General features: G+C 41.8%; 1 protein-coding gene across 6 annotated transcripts in view; it reads left to right on the top strand.

The window, feature by feature from the left end:
• The window catches only part of LOC102782251 (plakophilin-4), an 84,418-nt gene that overhangs the window by 1,331 nt on the left and 62,632 nt on the right, over nucleotides 1-20,455 (top strand). For 3 of the 6 annotated variants that reach the window (XM_087836869.1, XM_087836868.1, XM_087836870.1), the window contains exon 2: nucleotides 739-924. In XM_087836869.1, the coding sequence (XP_087692995.1) occupies nucleotides 739-924 (186 nt within the window). Of the gene's footprint in view, nucleotide 1; nucleotides 77-727; nucleotides 925-20,455 lie in introns of those variants that run through there. The other 3 variants (XM_087836871.1, XM_087836872.1, XM_087836873.1) reach the window with 2 other exon arrangements.

Below are 20,455 nucleotides of genomic sequence, written 5' to 3'. Positions count from 1 at the left end.
GGCAGGAGGGCGGGCAGCGCAGCTCAAGAGAGGCAGGCTCGGATTGACACAGCCGCGCTCCCCGGTCTCCGGTCCGGTGAGTCGGTGTGACCTCGTCCTTGGCTGCCGGATGGTGGATGAGTGATTGATGTGTGACAGTCAGGCTGGTGTGCAGATGTGATCAAGACTCTTCGCTTATCGCCCAGAAAAGAAACGGGGGTTAAAAAAAAAAAAAAAGGATCCTGAACGTGACATGTTGCTAAATGCCTCCCGTGCAGCTTGCATGCACACCTTCAAATGCAATGCATAACATTTACACTACTGCAACTGTAAATTGTGGAGACATTTGCAGTCACATGCGGCACAGAAGGGTTAAATCCCCGCTGAAATGCCTCACAATTCCAAGGAGATTAAAGCACATATAAGGGAAAGCACTCTAATCAGTGAGCCTCATTATGAATCCCTACAGAGGCTGATACTGTAGGTGCATAAAAGAAAAGCACACCATGAGCCTCCATAGGGGTGTTGTAGTGATACCATAAGGTCACTATAAAATCAGTATGAGTCTCTGCAGGGATATTAGGGAGGTTTATAAAAAACAGTGTGAATCCCTGCAGGGTTATTATAGAGGGTGCTCCCCTGTAAACTCACCCTGTGACACGCTCAGTGCCCCCCCCCCCCGGGGGATGTGACAGTGATTTTCTGGTCATTGTGCCTCCTCCTTGTCCACATCCTGACCGGCTTGTAGTCCCCCTGCAGGGTCAGAGAGGGCGCCTCAGCACCCAGCCGGCTCTGGACTACAGCGGGCAGGTAGAGGCGATGGAGGAGGGTGACACAGAGGGGGAAGGGCCCATGGTGGCCAGAGAGGGACCGAGTGGTCACGGCCACCCTACAGACTCCAGCGGCACCACCACCACCAACCTCCTGGCTTCTGTCAAAGAGCAGGTAGGCGGCAGAAGATGCTGCAGTCACACCCTTGTTCGTGTGTGCTCCTCGTTTTCCCACATTATTCCCACGCCTTTCACTCTCCATTAACTCATCAGTGACTGACTTTGGCTTTACGCTGCCAGTTCTGAGGCTGCATTCACACTGACAGTCTCTGTGTTATTGATGGAGCTCATACCTTATCTTCTTTCGCTGTTTCTTTGCATTAGACCTGCCTGAAGATCTCTGCACAGAGGCACACGCTTAGGAAGATCCATGCATGCTTTGTGGTTGTTTTGCATATGTTTTTGTTTTTGAGTCATGTAGTATAACTCTCTGTGGTTATTTTATGTCTGTTTATGATCATTTTACATCCCACTGTGATATTTTTGTGTTTTTATTGGTTATTTAGTTTCTCTTCAAGCTAATTTTCATCCCATCTGTTTTGTGGTAGGCTGCTTATCTTTGATGGTTTTTCCTGCCTCCCTATGGCTATTTTAAATCCTATTTTGGTTGTTTGGGATGTGCTAATTTTTTGTTCATTTGTTGTTGTTTTGTGTGCTTCTGGGGCATGTAACCTCTCTTTGTAGTCACTTTGTATCTCTTTTGGATAATTTGGTGTCTCTCTTGCACTATTTTGCGTCCCACTGTGTCTGTGGGTTTAGCTTGCTTTTCTTCAAGGTCTGTTTGCATCCCCTTGAGGATATTTTCTGACTCTTGAGATATTTCATACTCCTACATGGTTATTTCATGGTCTTGTGTGTCTCGTTGTGGTCATTTTGTGTCCCATTGTGGTTGTTTTGGATCCCTTTGTGGTCATTTTTTAAATCTCTGGAGCCATTTCACATCCCTTTGTTTTTGGAGCTTTTTGTTTTGTATTCATTTAGAACAGGTTCCTCTCTCTTGCTCTATGTTTCTTTTATCTATTTTGGGGACATTTTGCTTCTCTAACATTCTTTTGTTTCCTATTGTGGTTCTTGGAATTTATTTATTTATTGTGTTGCTCTTTAGCACTTTAAAGTTGTTTTGTGCCACTTAGTGGTCTCTTTCTACCTGTTGTTGTTATGTTGTTTAGTTGTTTACCAGGCTACCTTTTATTTTGTTGTTTTGTTGTTGAGTCCTCCTTGTGCCATTTTGCATTCCATTGTAGTCATTTTGCATTTCTTTCATTTCTCTTTCAACACTCATTTGATTTTGCTTCTTATTGGGCTTCTTTTTTTTTCTTTTTTTTTACCTCTCTGGTTTCTTTTGTGTTTTGGGGGCATTTTGCTTAACATTGAGGTCATCTTCTATCCTTTTGTATTTGTGTTGCATTTTTGGGGGGCATTTTGATTCTCATTGTGGCCCTTTTGCATCTGTTTATATTAATTTTGTATCTCTGGTATTATTTTGCATCCCTTTTCTCTGCTGTGGTTTTGTGTCCCTGGATATTTTTCCATCCCTCTGTAGAATCATGTGTACCTTTTCACTATCCTTTATTGTCATTTTGTGTTTATATGCATCATTTTGTATCCTTTTCTCTACATTTTCCTTCCCTTAATGGTCACATTGTGTCTTTGTTTTTCTTCTTTTATTTTTCATTTTGCTTCCCTTCTGTGGTGGTTTTGTCTTTTGCTGCTCTCTGAAGTCATTTATATCTGATTGTGGTTGTTCTTGTATCTTTGGGCTAACTGTAACACCATTTGTGTTCATTTGGCATCCCTTCCTGGTGATTTTATGTCCTTAAGATCATCTTACATCTTTTCATACATCTTCATACATTTTTACATCTTGATCATTATACATCCTTTCATAGTTGTTTTGGGAGGATGGTCAGATTGTATGAGGGGACACTACACCACTAGCCATCCCTCTGGTCCCGCCCCTTCTCACAGGATAAATGAAGTCTGCGATTCACCCAAATTTACTGAGCAAATCCAGAGGATTATCTGCAGATGAGACTGAAATGTAATGGGTCTCCACGCTGAGCCTCATGAATTTGCACCCAGAATTCTATTAAAACTCTCATTAATAATTTCCACTATCAGCCTTCTGTGATGCTCTGCCCTTAAAAGGATGGGGAAAAAACACATTTAAAAAAGATTTACTCACACAGGAGTAGATGTATTACTTCTGCTTTTGATGTTTTTTTTATTATGAAGATTATAGACATGGCAGATTTGCACAAGATTAAGAGCAAAGACAACTGCTGCAGTTATTACAGATCGCTTGGGGTCACCTGGTGATATTTATCCAATGTAAACAGGCCTTTATACGAACTGACAGCGATGTTATGAAAGTGTGTTTTTGTACCTGTTTCCTTTGCTTGCTTTCCACACATTTCAGGTAGTGTTTTGTCTATTGTCATTTCTTTTATATTCCACTGCAGTATTTCACTGTTTTTGCCCGTGTCATTATCATTCCTACTGCTGCCCTGTGACTAAACCTATCTCTGGTTAAATGCTGTAAAATTTAATTAACAGCTCAGGAACATTCAGATATTCAAATTGATGCGTTGAATGCTGATATCAGCTGACCTCTGTTTTTCTAACACAAACGTCTTTCTGCTGACACTCGCTGAACAAACATGAGATCAGGGAGAGCGTTACAACACAGAGACACATGTGAACGCAGCCTCCGTCTGTCTCCCTTCCCTGCTGTTATTTTTGTGGTGATTTCTGTCCCGTCGACACAGGAGTCTGTCTGTTGTCCTGCTTTTAATTATTCCTGGACTGTGGCCATGTTCTCAACTTAGTCCCCGAGTGTGTGTGACGCCGAATGAGGCAGGCTGCTATTTAAAGGCTTATGATGTCCAAGAAAAGAGAATCAGCTCTCACTTTTAATCTGCCGTTTCTGTGTCGCTGCAGATTGTGGCTAAATCTCTACTGATGTGAATTTGGGGGAAAAGGTTGTTTCCAGCTGCTTTTGGTGTTCATAGAACGCAGCAGGAGCAGCTTTTTCACCCCTCGGTCGCTCTTGGTGCTTTAAAAAAAGCTCTGCTTCAGCTTCATGTTGCAGATGTTGCCTGTGTTGTTTTTATTTCTTGTTGATTAATGTCTACAGCGGGTCCCCCCACGATGAAAAAAAACTTAAGGTTGGAATTGAAAAAGTTGGATGAAGAGTCAGTACAACATTGATACTCACAACAGTCTTAAAGGAGTTTGTGAAGTAGTCACGACTTGTAAGATATTGATTCGTTTTTGTGGACGTGAATCTTCCAGTTTTTTTGTGTCCCTGAAAACAATTTTTTTAATCAGACCGCTCTAATGTCTGCTCATTCATGTCCACGTTCATGAAATGCACATTTTCCATTTTCAAAAGCTGAAAAATTCCACATTTAGATGCTGAAGCAGTTGATTTTTCTACTCACACAAGAGATCACAACATTCTCCCTTCTCTTCTTCTTGATTTGGCAAAACTGTTTAGATTTCTTCTTCTTTTTCTTCTTCTTGCTCCCTTTAGGGGTCACCAGAGCAGATCATCTGTCTCCATCTCACTCTATCTCTATCATCCTCCTCTGTCACACCAAGCCTCTGCATGTCTTCCTTTACTACATCCATGAATCTTCTCTCTGGGCTTTCTTTTTTCCTTCTGCTCAGTGGTTCCACATTCAGCGTCCTAGATCACAACACACTTTAAATATCATAAGAAATGTGAGTTGGAGGGTGTAGCTGCAACCCAGCGCACTTAGTGAAGAAACCCTTATACGATGTGAGAATCTGATCAAGCTGTTTGTCAGAGGGAAAGTGTGATTTTAGGACACTCAAGCCAAACATTAGCTTATAGCCGGATGTTGTTGTCGTTTAGCCGGCTTGTTGTCAGCTGTCCGGAGACGGGAGGGTCGCATCTCTAATCTGCTGACAATAAGTAAGTGTGACGATATCATTAATAAATAAGCACGCTTACTGTCCAAATATAGAAAACATGATTAGGCAGAACACCAATGTACGTCTCAGCCACTGTTTTCAAGATGGCGGGGTAACACAGCAGCTTCCACAAAGGAATGCTGCTCCTGTGTGTTTTCAATTGATTCTAATTTTATGAGAGCTCATCAGTTTGTTGGAAGACGTAATTACACACTAATCAGTGTAAATTCATAAATGTAAAATTCATTTTTTTCTATTAAATAAACTAAAAAAACAACTAACTGCACCTTTAAACTGTTCAGTAGCAACTTTAGCTCTTATTTTCCAGATGTGAGTGTTAATGATCCACATAACTAACCAGCAAAGCCGTCTTTCACTGCCCAACATTGTTTCCTTAAAGAGTCCGTGCATCACAGATTCAGCGTTATACCCACACTGGCCATTTTCTGACATGTTGAAGTTGTTCTGTAGCAGCAGAGGTTGGAGAGTTTTGTTCTCATCACCATGAGTCATCGGACATGTTTTTGTAGTAACATAGCAGCTTCATTGAACCCCAGTCCTGACAGGAAACCTGCTGACTCAAACATTGTCTGATATAATCGCATATATAATCCTTTTCTCCTTCCATGTTCTCGATAAGCTTACGTGCCGCTGTAGTTTTAAACCTTTGCATTATTGCCCGCCAGGTTTTTTTCTGTGTTATTAACCAGAAACCAATCTTCAAATTATGATGCACCATTTCTTAGCTATGTTTCATGTGTCATGGGCTGCAAAGCATTTGCTCTACAACCTTAAGGTCAGCATTTTCTTTTTCTTTTTAAATCTCATCCCCCACATCTGAATCCAGCTTCCCTGCCAGCTGCTCAGATCCTACCAAAGGTGACTCTGGGTAGTTATTGTGCTGCAGAGCTTGTTAGAAGGTATCGTTGTGGGTATATTCCTGCAGGCACCAGCGAGGTGATGAAATAGGATCCAATAAGGCCGCTCTCAGTAACTGATCTGTGTCCTGAAGGGTTAAGTGAAGGGCAGCTGGACTTCCTCAGCTCTGATTGACTGGCGGGAAGTCGGAGGCTTTTTTTCTTTGTCAGGTTGATTACGTATTCTTTAGGTCACGTTGGGGTTACATTAAGATGGTGTTGAAGCAGCCTATAACCTTGTGAGGAGTTAAGATGAGACATTAATGGGATCATATTCATAGCAGTGACGTTATTGATTTAAAGGTACTTTTTTATTCTCTGTGTTGGAAAATGCAGCCGTACACACAGGTGGAAACAGAAAGAAGAGGCTTTCATGTGAATCAGGTGTGCAACACCACCACTACACTGACACTGATAAACTGACAAGCATGAGTCCTGTGGATTGGATCGTATGGAAGCTAATTAAAAAAATTTAATGAATTGTGTAATGATAAAAAGATCTCAGGACCCATTAATGACACATTATTACATACAAGATATCTTTGGTGTAATTTGTCTACATCCAAAATAGTTTGACTGACCTCAATAGAAGTCCTGCAACACATGAAATAAATTGACCCAGATGTTTTCTTCTGATATTCTTACTCTTGTAGGCACGGTTACCATTAGTATGCAAAAAAATTGAGAAATTTCATGTGAGTTTAGCTTTTAGAGCCAAATGCAAGATGCTGGGTAGGTAAAATTAAAAAAGAACTTTTTATTGGTTTCTCCAAGAATCCAGAAGTACAGCAAGTCCACGAAGAAACAAAACATGAATCTGCAAAAGTAGCAAGAAGAAGAATGTGAGGTCAATTCTTAGGGAGCAAACTAAAGGTCTGACAAAGACAAAGGGAAACATGAGACTGTACACGCTCTCCGGTCTAAAGAAACAGGAGCAGGTGGAGACGGTCAAACACGGGTGAAACTAATTAGGGCGGGCAGACGGTCACTCAGGAAGGAAAGAAACAAAAGCAAGAAGACACATGATGAGACAAACCTACAAAGGCTAATAACTAACACTAAACACGACACAGTGGAATCATCAAACCAACCAATATAACAGCAATGTTGGGCATTTATCTTCCGTTGTTCGAAGTTATGTCACATCTGCTGCTGCTGGGTTGAAGACGTGAGCGTACAGTGATCATGTTGTCGTATCGCCATTTCAATGATCTGTGCAGAGACTCTTTGATAGGGAGTTGCTGCAGCAGCTGGAGAAAAGTGTCTTTTTTCTAACCGTGGAGGTTTTGACTTAATGACGACCCGTGTCTTTCAGAAGAACACCACAGCGAGTACCCTCTCCCTCAGCACCTGGTTACTTAGTGACATTGGTATGGTGATGTCCTTGCTTGTGCACAATACGACCAACATGGTGACCATAACTGACTCTCGATGCGAGGCTCATCAGTTCTGTTGGTCGACTTTGTCGTTGTCCAGTTGTCCTACGATCCTGTCTAAGTCGGGATTTTATTAAAGTTGACTTTAATAAAAGCTCACGAAGACCCTGCCAGACAAATGGCAACCTCACCATGCATGTTAGACAGTAATGCTGAAGGTGTGTAAGGGGTCATAACAAAGCCTCACCTCTAACTCTGAAGGAAATGTTTCTACAGTCCAAACTCAACCAGACTTTACAGCTAAATAACCAAAACTTCAATTAATCGAACGTCTTGTGTGTCAGTAACTGTGAGACTAGCTGTAAAGTATCTTTTGTGTTGTCTGTTGTGCCTCAGGATAACTGGAAATAAGTGCACTTCCGCAGGTCCTTGTTTACCAGTGACTTTGTAATATCCTGTAAGAGCATAGCATCCCTGGCTCACTTTCATCTGGAGCTTATTTGTTCAACCTTTCAACTCACAAGGTTTTCATTATTCAAAGGTAAACTTGAAACACTGATTTGCTGAGTGACATTGGAGCAACAATTGCCACAAGAAGCAACACTGAAGTCTTTGAGCCCCAACATTGTGGAGAAGGTCAGAAAATGGATAGAAATATTATGTGTCTTTGACACCCGAGGCTGCTTTTTTCACTTTATCTCCTTCCAACACCTTTTACAGACTTAGCAGCAGTAGTCACAGAAACCAGGAAAAGGATCCTTTGTGTGTTTAACAGGAGCTCTTTGTGAAAAGTTCACATGAGCTGTGAAAACCGTCAAACAAAACTTCACATTATTCTGCAGTTTAGGTTTTACCACCCACAAGAGCAGAAGAGGTTCACCGGGGGAGCTAATGAATATGAAGCTATGAAGATTTTATGGAAAAGGTTAGACAAACACACTCAATGTGTCTTCTGATTAGACGGCATATGTTGATGTGAGAAATGGATAATTAGCAGCTAACAAATTAGAAAGATTCCCCCTGCAACATTCAGGACGACTGCAGCCTAAACTTGGGTGTTGCTGGAGAGCGAACGTTCATTGTGTAGCTCGTCTCAGGCTGTTGAAAAGTCTGCGACCAGAAAATATAATCAACTTGCTTCACTCTTCTCAGCGTTGGCATGCAGGCAGCAGTGCTGCTGAAGCATCAAATCTACCGCCTGCAGTTCCTCCACCGAAATGTCAAATTAGACGTGCTAAATAGAGCACATCAGTTATTGCCTTCCATTGTGTTTAGGCCCTGATGCCTTTCCACTTTGCTCTCATTTAGCCCATTAAAAGTAGCAGAGTGATAGATGTGAGCAGGGAAATGCCAGACCTGCAAAAGTGAAACCCAAAACTGCCCCGGTGTGTGTCTGTGTGCGCATTTTAATTTTGTCACTTCTTCAGCAAACATGGTGAGACTGATCAGATGTTGAGACAACAGCCTGCAGCAAAGTTGCTCCAAAATGAAAGATGAGACTTCTGTAGCTCCTATCGGCATCAACAAAGAAACAGACCCCCTGATATCAAATCCAGAGAGTCTGCTGATCTGCTGTAATGTACATTTGTAATAAGCAAAAGTGCTGCGCTGTGAGATCTTGTACTTTTTTGGGTTGAGACTGAAGCTGCAGAAGTTCTGGAAATAGTGCTATTTTCGCATTTACATTGTACTGAAACTCGTGTCTTTAACTGACTCACTGCACATTCAAAAATGTTTATAAAATCCAAAAACTGAAGAAAGTTTTCAATAACAAGTCAAAAATAACTGTATCAATTCTGACTTTATGTATTGCTATATAGCCAGATTTTAGCAGTTTGCTGGTCTGGAGCATTCAGGTGTGTGTTAACACAATGTTACAGTCTTCTTAGGAGTGGATGTCCCAGCAATTTAACCTTAAGGTCAGAAGGTCAAAAAACCCAAGAGCTTAAGGTAAAGATAATGACAGTTCAATTAGAAAAAGACTGAACAAGTATGACTTGTTTAGAAGGTTTGCCAGAAGAAAGTCTCTTCACTCTAAACAGAACATGCAATAGTTAATCTGAACAAACCACAAGACTTGTGCCTTTATACAGATGAGACCACAGTGCAGATACTTTGCTATAATGCATAAAACCAAACACAGCACATCAGCACAAACGCGTCATACCAACAGTAGCACGGTGGTGGAGGCATGATGATTTGGGCTTGTTTTGCAGTCACAGGACATGGACAAACTTTCAGTCACTGAGTCGACTATAAACTCCTCTGTACACCAAAGCATTCGAAAGACAGATGTGAGGACATCTGTTGAATAGATAAGGCTTAGCTGAAATTAAAGAATGCATCAGGAATATGATACCAAGCACAGCAGCAAATCTCCAACAGAATGACTGAAAAAGAAAAGAATCAAGGTTTTGCAGTGGCCCAGTCAACAGCCAGACCTCTAGCTGATTGAAATGCTGAGGTGGGACCTTAAGAGAGCTGTGCATGAACCCCAATGAAATGAAGCAATGATCCTAAGAAGAGTGGGCCAGAATTCCTCTACAGTGATGTGAGAGACGACAGTCCTACAGAAAATGCTTAAAGTTATTACTGCTAAAGATGCTTCTACAAGCTACTGAATCGTGGAGTGTACCTGTCTGAATCTTTTCATCGTTATCTGCATCGCCTGTAAAACTCAGGTGTAGGTTAACTCTTTCAAACTACACAGCTCAGTGAAAATACTGTAAAATATTCAAACTCCTCCTGGTGTAAGCTATGGGCTACTATATCAATACCATAATGTTTTATTCTCTACCAAAATATCCAGCATCAGTGGAGCTCTAGGCTTGATGAATTCACACATACATATGAAAGCTGCAAAGCTCTTGTGGAAATGAAATATTCAAACCTCGAACTCTTCACAGTGTGAACCTGTGATGCTGGACTCTCAGTGGTTTTAGCACGGTCAAGCAGGTCAATAAACAGTGAGTCAGTTTCATCCTGTTTCTGAACGCAAAACAAGCATATCTATCACTGTTTAGAAATATACAGATATTCTCTTAATTTCAGCTTTTCTGCTGGTGTAACAACCCCCATCGGAGAGTTTATTTCAAGAGGAAACGGCATCTAAAAAAGGATTCCAGCTCCGGCAAACTCTTATATATGTTCCCCTGCTTTAATCATCTTTATGCAGCCTAGTTTCACGGTATGTTTTTTCCCCTCGTCACCCCCCACCCCGCCCAGCGTGAGAACTGCCGCCTTAGTCGACAGTAGCAGACTGTGCGGGGCAGCTCCCAGGTGTAAACGCAGGGTCCCACTGAATGAGCCTGCAGCATGGCGTGCTGAAAAAGAACATGCTCAGCAAATGTCATCTCAGGATATATAGAGGAGGAGAAAAAAAAAAGCCCAATAAAATAACAACAACTGGGCCACATCAGCGCTCTGCACACTCGGGTTGGTTTCAGAGCCAAAAGACCACTCTTTGACGTCAAAGTAAATTTACAGCGCAGATCATCTGGGCGCGCATGATTGACGGCAGCCGCCACCGTGACCGCTTTCCCTGCTTCACGTGACCTGCAGGGTTTAACCAGCACCGTCAATCCAGTTATGTCAACGTCCACCGCCTCCCTGCTCCGATGCTTCAGATGATCCCAATGATATCCGAGCCACAGTGCTGTTTGCTGTTTGTGTTGGATATCTGCCTGGATTTGAATGCATGCTCGCTGTCATGCTTTAGAAAAGCGAGAGCTCACGATGGCTCGCTGCGGCGGCCTGCCTTGTTGACTCGGGATCATGGACGCCTGAGGTTAGCAGTCTGCAGCAAAGTCAGTGTGGCGGAAGAGGACGCTGATTTCTCTTGATGTCTCGCAGAAATCACAGAGGAACATTCACGCTGGGTTACTGTTTCAGATCTCATCAGTCGGGGCTGTTCTTTGCATTTCCAGGAGTTATTTACTCTCTTATTGAACCTCAGCTGCCTGCACCTGTCTCATCTGCTTAGTGACTTGTCAGAGCCCTCGCAGAACGACTCACACAACTTGTTGCTTTCGATCAAAGGTGCCTGTTTGGGCGCACAGAAAGACTGCAAATGTTTAAACCCATATACGGGTTGCATGTGTGGGTGGAGAGAGAGCGAGAGACATGGAAAAACAAAAATGGATGCATAGCATTCTGGTTTATTGAGGCTACTGTGGGTGTAGCAGCTGGTATCTCTGCTTCTCCTCTGATGATTTCTCTCTGTGCCTCGAGAAAGAAACAGTCTCATAATGAAAATTTACTGCCACGTCTGACATGTCTCATTACGTCTCTGACCAAATGATGGCCAGACGTTTGTGAGAGCAAGAATAAGTCTTCTCTGAGCGGTCAAATGAGCCTGAAAATCTTCAAGCTGCCTTTTTTAACAAACTTTTTAAGATGGCGAGTTTCAGCAAAAATCAGCAGCGTGTCACAGCTGCACAACTAGGCCGAACATTTCACGGGTATCACAGATGCAGTCCAGATAAACTGAACTGCCAGGCTATGATTAGACATGGCGAGAAGGAGTGAAACACAGAGGTCTGCGGTTGGTGTCACTCCAGAAAAGAGAGAAAAACACTTAGTGACGCCTCCCAATAAGCTGTGGCGAATCGTCCAGTGGCCCCCAGCTGGTACGAGACATTGCCTGGCACGGCTTTGCATCGGCCTGGCAGGGCCAAGCGTGCTTCCAGACATCACGAGGTGACAGGCGCACGGCACCGATGCAGCTCTGTTTGCCCCTCGAGATGTGCCGTGACGTGGCGAGGCTGAGATAAGGAGGGCTGTGTGCTGCTGCCCTGTCTCTGTGCTGCTCCAGAGTGATGTAAAGAGATGCAGGAGCAGAGGAGGACAGTCAGCAGTGATGCTCTGAATACATGCTGCATATTTTAAGAGTACTTATTAGGTTTTCTCTTCGTTTGTCAAATATGTGTTGCAGTGTTGGATGTTAAGAGATAAAAATATCAGCAGTAACTATAACTCTGTTGTCAAATGTAGATTGAAATTGGATTATGTTTTCTCAGAGCAAAAATCTGCAAAATATTTAAGCATATGTCTATAAAAATTGTAAGAAGGAAAGTAAAACACACATCATACCGCACGTAAAGTTATAGTTAGAAGTTTACATCCACTCATCCTGGGCATGAATGTCACAGTAATTTGGGGCTTTTAATCATTTCTCTGAACCTTTCGTTTTCCACCGTGGAATGGTTGTACTGCATACATCTTTACTGACTTTAAAAATGTTTTAAAAAGAATTGGGTGCACAAGTTTAAATGTATTTAGGATTTTCTCTAATCCAATCCATATATACACACATCACCACTACCTGTTGAAGTCAGCACTTTAGAAGACCAGAAGTTTAATGTTAGCTTTATGCATAAAGCAGTCTATGGATCATTATCCTGTTGGAACACACAGCTGTGTCCAAGTGTCAACCATCTAGCTGTAAATAATAAGGTTGAAGAATTTGGTGGTACCACTGGCAGCAAAACAGCTCCAGAGCATGATGCTGCCACCACCATGCTTGACAGCTGGTACAGTCTTCATAGGTTTAAAAGCCTCAAACATACGTCTTGTCATTGTGGCCCAACAGCTCAATCTTTATCTCATCTGACCATAAAACTGCAGCCGCAAATTTTAGTCGAGCTCCAAGGTGTCGATTTTAGAGAGGAAGCTTCTTTCTTAGTCAACACCCTGGCGATTGAAAACTCACTTCATGGTTAAAGACAGTTTTTCATTTCTACTGCTGCCCCATGTTTGTTCATGGGGTAGTCATCTGATTTGGGGGAGATTTCTTTGTATTGCTGTAGTGTCTTTACCCTACAGTTAGGGGTGCAACGATACTCGTATCGATATTGAACCGTTCGATACAGTGCTTTCGGTTTGGTACGCATATGTATCGAACAATACAACATTTTTAATTTATTTTATCAACTTTCCTTCTGACGGTGCTGTCTGTGTTGAGCGCTCAGTGGATCTGAGCTCGACAGTGCAGCCTAGGCGGAGTAGTCGAACACAGATTCACTGAGCACAGGGCAAGCTAGGGAGACAGAAGTTAAGCTCTCGCTGCAACATGGCAAATTGAACCTCCCCCACCCTCATTCAGATCTGGCGTTTGGAACTATTTTGGTTTTCATGTGAGGTATGACCCTGAAGGTAAGCGTGTCATGGACTAAAGTAAAACAGTATGTTGGATGTGCCACGCAATGCTCAATTACATGGGTGGGAACTAGTGCGTTAGCGCAGTTAGCTCGTTAACGTGTTGGCCGTCCAGCCCCACGCACGGGGCGATCCGCGGTAGCTCCTTAACAGAGATTTGCCGTGTTGTGGCGTTAACGTCATTTCAACGAGATTTACGCTGACAGCACTAGTGGGAACACAACGAATATGACTGCACATCATCCTAGTGCAAAGACAAGTGGAAGCAGACAAAAACAACAAGCACGCATACAAACTTTACCCGAGTCATTTAGACAGCCGTTAGCACATGATTCTCCTTATGGGGACCTGATATGTTTAATATGCTGCTGAGAGTATAGCCCAGAAGAAGCGTATAGTATAGCTTTTATTTTGGAAAGAGCCATTCCTCTGTAATAAACTCTCTTTTCCAAAGATGAGTGATTCCTCAATCAGATACAGGGCTCGCAAAATCGCTAGCCCGATGTCCCGGGGCTTTTTTCCAGTCGGGCTACCAAAATCTATCTCTGCCCTGCCCGTCGGCCTATCGTAGGAAGGAAAAATATATGTCAATGCTTTTGCATTCTTTCAGAAATGTAGCTGAGTAATTATGTCATTGGCATCGGTGAGCCACTATCAATATGTGACATATTGAAATCGCGTTTGAATTTGCACTTGTTTTTTGCTTTCACTTTGCAATCGCGCAAACTGTGTATAGAGAGCGACAGCACTGATTGGTGAGTGATGATAATTTGCGCACCAATTCCTCTGACATCGTCTTATCAATCGTTAGCTTACTATGCAAACATGACAAGTGAAATCTCCCGCAGCTTAAACATGTGAGAGGTTGATCGCGCAGAGAATCGCTGAGCGTTATGTGAGTGCGTGTGTAAAAGCAGCAGGATATATATTTTAGTTCTGCTGAGCCAAATAAGACAGGTCAGGGTGAAGAAGTGACAGCCAAAGAAAAGCTTACCACAAAACGGAAAAGTTATGACAAATCAGACTATAAGGCAAAAAGAAAGTGCAGCTTTATGGTTTCATGGACAAAAGAATTTCTGTGGCTGCATTATGAGCTAAATAACCAGGGCTGCACATAAGTGGTCCGCAGGTGCGCATTCGCAGTCAAAATAAAAAACGCGCACAAGATAAGAAGTTGCAACTCGTGTTTGCGTACATAAGATTTTCTGGAGGAGGACAGACATTTGTTTAGAACTCTTAAAGATGTCGAAGAAGCTCCTTTAAGCAATTACTGTGATGTTCCTCCACCTCCAAAGAAATGTCAGGAGTCCGAACCACAAAAGAAGCACGTATTCTCGGAAAAGTGGTTGCAGGAGGTGAGCTGGCTTGAAACAAATGATGAACGCACAGAGATTTGGTGCAGAATGTGCCGTGAAAATTTAATAAATGACAAATTAAAAAGGCATGAACATTTTTTTTATCGAAAAAATATCGAACCGTGACACCAAAGTATCGAACCGAACCGAACCGTGAATTTTGTGTATCGTTGCACCCCTACTTACAGTATAAAGCAACAGTTATTGTGATCTGCTGACTTAATCTTCACTGTGGACGGTGACACTGGTGTTCCAGAAGTTTCCAGTTCAGACTTGAGCTCTGGTGGTTGTTGGGAACAACCGATCTAATTTCCTGTCATGTGTGGGTGACGGTTTGGGCTTTCTTCCAGACCTCGGACAGTTCTCCTTCTTAGATCTTCACTGTTCCTTGAACTTTCTCATTTTTCTGAGTCTTGGTCAATCTAATGAGTGCTGTCAAACAAATGCTTTTTGTGCTGCAAGCACAAGAGGAGTTAATTGCCCTTGTCAAGTTAAAAAGCTTCAGCATCACTTATTAAAAGATTTAAGTGTGAATATGTTTGTGTGGATTAAAGAAAATGCAACATAAAAACAATGTTGGACTCTGTAGTTTTCTCTGGTCCCCTCCCCAATCAGACCAGGAGTGACATGTTTAGCCGCATGTTCTCCTTAAATTGCTGGCTGTCTGAGTGGTGTCCCAGAAACAATGTGGGCTTCATAGATAATTGGCAAACCTTCTGGAGGAAACCTGGTCTTGTTAGGAGAGATGGCATCTATCCCACTTTGGATGGAGCAGCTCTCATTTCTAGAAATATCGACAAATTTATTAAACCCCTCAAAACATGACTATCCAGAGTTGGGACCAGGAAGCAGAGTTGCAGTCTTACACGCCTCTCTGCAGCTTCCCTCCTCCTGCTACCCCCCCAAAAACCCATCTCCATAGAGACTGTGTCAGCTTCCAAAAAGACAAAAAACAAACTAAAAACCAGCAACAAACAACTTAAACATTTACAAAGAAAGAACAATACAGTATCCACATCTGAACCAAAGAGTAAAACAGTGAAATGTGGATTATTAAATATTAGGTCTCTCTCCTCCAAGTCTCTGTTAGTACATGACTTAATAATTGATCAACAAATTGATTTACTCTGCCTTACAGAAACCTGGTTGCAGCAGGATGATTATGTTAGCTTAAATGAATCAACACCCCCGAGTCATTCTAACTACCAGAAATCTCGAAGCACAGGTCGAGGGGGCGGTGTGGCAGCAATTTTTCAATTAATGAAAGACCAAGACAGACTTTTAATTCATTTGAAAGCCTGATGCTTAACATTGTCCACCCCAGCTGTGAAACTCAGAAACCAGTCTTACTTGTTATCATCTATCGTCCACCTGGGCCTTACACAGAGTTTCTGTCTGATTTCTCAGACTTTATATCTAATTTAGTTCTGAGCTCAGATAAAATAATTATTGTGGGTGATTTTAACATCCATGTAGATGCTAAAAATGACAGCCTCAACATGGCATTTAATCTGTTGTTAGACTCAATTGGTTTCTCTCAAAATGTAAAAGAACCCACCCACCACTTTAATCACACTCTAGATCTTGTTTTAACATATGGCATAGAAACTGAACATTTAACAGTGTTTCCTGAAAACCCTCTCCTGTCTGATCATTTCTTGATAACATTTACATTTACAATAATTGATTACGCAGCAGTGGAGAGTGGACTTTATCAAAGTAGATGTCTTTCTGAAAGCGCTGTAACTAAGTTTAAGAATATAATCCAGCCACTGTTATCATCGTCAATGCCCTGTACCAACACAGAGCAGAGCAGCTATCTGAACGCTACCCCAACAGAGGTCGATTATCTTGTTAATAATTTCACCTCCTCACTACGTACGACTCTGGATAAGTAAGTAAGTAAGTAAGTAAACTTTATTTATATAGCACCTTTCACAGGCATATGTCACAAAGTGCTTTACAAGGTAAAAACATAATACAGTCATAAAATACACCATGAAAACCCTGGTCTAATTAAAAGCTTTTTGAAATAAAAATGTCTTTAGCTGCTTTTTGAAGGTCTCCACTGAGTCCAAACCCCGTAGAAATAGGGGAAGTGCATTCCACAATCTGGGTGCAACAGCTTGGAAAGATCGGTCCCCTCGGGTTTTAAAACGAGTGTGGGGGACCACTAAAAGATTTTGGTTTGCTGACCTCAGGTTACGAGTGGAGGTATGTGTATGAATCAGATCAGCAATGTAGGGGGGTGCCTGTCTCTGTAATGCTCTAAAAGTTAAAACTAGAATTTTAAAATGGAACCTGAATCTGATTGGTAGCCAGTGCAGCGACTTTAACACAGGGGTCATATGAGCACCCTTGTTCGAGCGGGTCAGTAGCCTCGCTGCAGAGTTTTGAACAACCTGTAGGCGGGATAGCCCTTTCATGTTTAGACAAGTAAACAGGCTGTTACAGTAGTCAAGTCTTGTAGAGATAAAAGCATGTATTATCATCTCGAGTTCACTTGTTGACACGATGGATCTAAGTTTAGAAATGTTCCTCAGGTGAAAAAAGCAGGTTCTTACTGTCTGATTTAGATGTCCCTCCAAAGAAAAAGCTTCATCAAAAATGACACCCAAGTTTCTAAGGTTATGTTTCTGGGAGGAACCTAAGTCACCCAGTCGCCGTTTAATATCAGGTATTGCACTGCCTGGTGCAATAATCAAAGTTTCTGTTTTGTCTGGGTTTAGCTGTAAGCAGTTATTGTTCAACCATTGTTTAATGTTGGTTAAACAGTCAATCAGATTGGAGAGCTTATGAGCTTCAGCAGGCTTAAACGAATAATATAGCTGAATATCGTCAGCAAAAAGATGGTAAGATACTTCAGGAAACTGCTGTATTATCTGACTTAAAGGAAGAATGTATATTAAAAACAGAATAGGTCCCAGCACAGAGCCCTGAGGAACTCCACACAACAACTCTGTAGATTCCGACATGATCTGGTTTGCAGACACACTAAAACTCCTTTCAGATATATAAGATGAAAACCAGTCTAAAACAGAGCCAGACATCCCAACCAGGTCTCTCAGTCTGTTTATCAGGATGGTATGGTTGACTGTATCAAAGGCTGAGGTAAGGTCTAACAAGACTAGGACTGTGTATTCTCCGGAGTCTGCTGACGTCATAATATCATTAGTTACTTTCAGTAGTGCTGTCTCAGTGGAATGCAATTTACGGAACCCAGATTGAAAACGGTCATGGATGTTATATTTCTCCAAGTATGCCGTAAGATGGACAGCTACTGCCTTCTCAAGGAGTTTTGACATAAATGGGAGTTTGGAGATAGGTCTTAAATTTTGAAGTAGTGTTGGGTCCAGGTTGGGTTTTTTGAGCCTTGGTTCCACAATGGCATGTTTAAAAGCGCTGGGGAACACCCCAGTCTGAAGAGAAACATTAAAAAGGTTCACAACCCAAGGACCAATGGTGTCAAAGGCATTAATAAAAAGCTTAGTGGGGATAATGTCTGAGGGGCTTGAGGATGGCTTCATTTTGTCAACCAGGGCTGCTATTTCCTCATATGTTACAGTTGTAAAAGTTGACCAGGAGTACAATGGGAGTGCCTGACTCGGAGAACAAGAAAGCTTTGGGGAAATTTTAGCATTGACGTCGTTAATCTTATCAACAAAAAATCGGAGGAGTTTATTACTATCTACTTTAGAGTGTACATCTAAAGGTACCACATCTGGGGAGACAATAGCACTAACTTTGTCAAAAAGAAACTTGGGATTTCTCTTGTTTTTTGTTATGAGCCTAGAAAAATATTCAGATCTAACAGTTTTCACTGTGTCATTTAAGGAGAGCATGAGATCTCGAAGATGGAGCCTGTGTACGTCAAGTTTGGTTTTCTTCCATAGTCGTTCTATTTTGCGGCATATTCTCCTTAAGTTTAAGATAGTCTCATTTATCCAAGGGCATGTCTTCTTTTGTAAAGCCGAGCTTGTTTTAATAGGTGCCACTTGATCCAAAATGGATGTGCATTCCCTATTAAAAGACTGAATAAGAACATTTACATCGTTTCCGGTAAAAAGTGGAGACCTGTCAAACATAATGGAGAACCTCTCAGCAGTAGTCTCAGTTATTATGCGTCTATGAGTTTTTAACTTCACAGGCGTCTGTTTAGAGCTAAAATTAAGTTCAACAAAGATACAATTATGGTCACTCAAATGTACATCCTCAGCAAACACATTGCCAATGTTGAGGCCCAAGGAAAAAACAAGGTCCAAGGTATGACCTTTTAAATGGGTTGGACCAGAGACATGTTGGACAAAGTTAAAAGACTCAGATATAGATAGAAGTTCAGCTGCAGAGTTAGATGAGGCATCATCAATATGAATGTTAAAATCCCCAAGAATTAAAACTTTCTCCAGCTTGATAATAGAAGATAAGAAGTCCATAAAATCCTTTAAGAACTCAGTAGCAGGGCCAGGAGGGCGATAGACTAAAACACAATAAAATATGTTCGTAGAGCCCACCTTAATTGTTTGCGACTCAAAGGAAGAATAGTTTTCAGTTTGCATACCTCTGCAGATTTGGATACTGTAGCTCCGGTGAAAACTAAGGTCTCTAATCAGAAGTACCTGACCCCGTGGTATAATTCTCAAACACGTACCCTAAAGCAGATGACTCGTAATCTGGAGAGGAAATGGCGTGTCACAAACTTAGAGGATCATCATTTAGCCTGGAGAAATAGTTTGTTGCTTTATAAGAAAGCCCGCCGCAAAGCCAGAACAGCTTACTACTCATCACTGATTGAAGAAAATAAGAACAACCCCAGGTTTCTCTTCAGCACTGTAGCCAGGCTGACAAAAAGTCAGAGCTCTTTTGAGCCAACCATCCCTTTAACGTTAACTAGTGATGACTTCATGAACTTCTTCACAAATAAAATTTTTATCATTAGAGAAAAAATTACCAATAATCATCCCACAGATGTAATATTATCTACAGCTACTCTTAGTTCCATTGATGTTAAGTTAGACTCTTTTTCTCCAATCGATCTTTCTGAGTTAACTTCAATAATTACTTCCTCCAAACCATCAACGTGTCTTTTAGACCCCATTCCTACAAAACTGCTCAAAGAAGTCCTGCCATTGATTAATTCTTCGATCTTATATATGATCAACCTATCTCTAATAATCGGCTATGTACCACAGGCCTTCAAGGTGGCTGCAGTTAAACCTTTACTCAAAAAGCCATCTCTAGACCCAGCAGTCTTAGCTAATTATAGGCCAATCTCCAACCTTCCTTTCATATCAAAAATCCTTGAAAGAGTAGTTGTCAAACAGCTAACAGATCATCTGCAGAGGAATGGTTTATTTGAAGAGTTTCAGTCAGGTTTCAGAGTTCATCACAGCACAGAAACAGCTTTAGTGAAGGTTACAAATGATCTTCTTATGGCCTCTGACAGTGGACTCATCTCTGTGCTTGTCCTTCTTGACCTTAGTGCAGCATTCGATACTGTTGACCATAATATCCTGTTAGAGCGATTAGAACATGCTGTAGGTATTACAGGTATTGCACTGCAGTGGTTTGTATCATATCTATCTAATAGACTCCAATTTGTGCATGTAAATGGAGAGTCCTCTTCACACACTGAGGTTAATTATGGAGTTCCACAGGGTTCAGTGCTAGGACCAATTCTGTTTACATTATACATGCTTCCCCTAGGCAGCATCATTAGAAGACATAGCATACATTTTCACTGCTATGCAGATGACACCCAGCTCTATCTGTCCATGAAGCCAGATAACACACACCAATTAGTTAAACTGCAGGAATGTCTTAAAGACATAAAGACTTGGATGGCCACTAACTTTCTGCTTCTTAACTCAGATAAAACTGAGGTCATTGTACTCGGCGCTGAAAAG

The sequence above is a fragment of the Neolamprologus brichardi genome, chromosome 23 (genome assembly GCF_056152115.1).
Source record: "Neolamprologus brichardi isolate AB-2024 chromosome 23, ASM5615211v1, whole genome shotgun sequence".
Taxonomy (NCBI): Eukaryota; Metazoa; Chordata; class Actinopteri; order Cichliformes; family Cichlidae; genus Neolamprologus; species Neolamprologus brichardi.
This window is presented reverse-complemented; position numbering and strand designations above follow the sequence as displayed.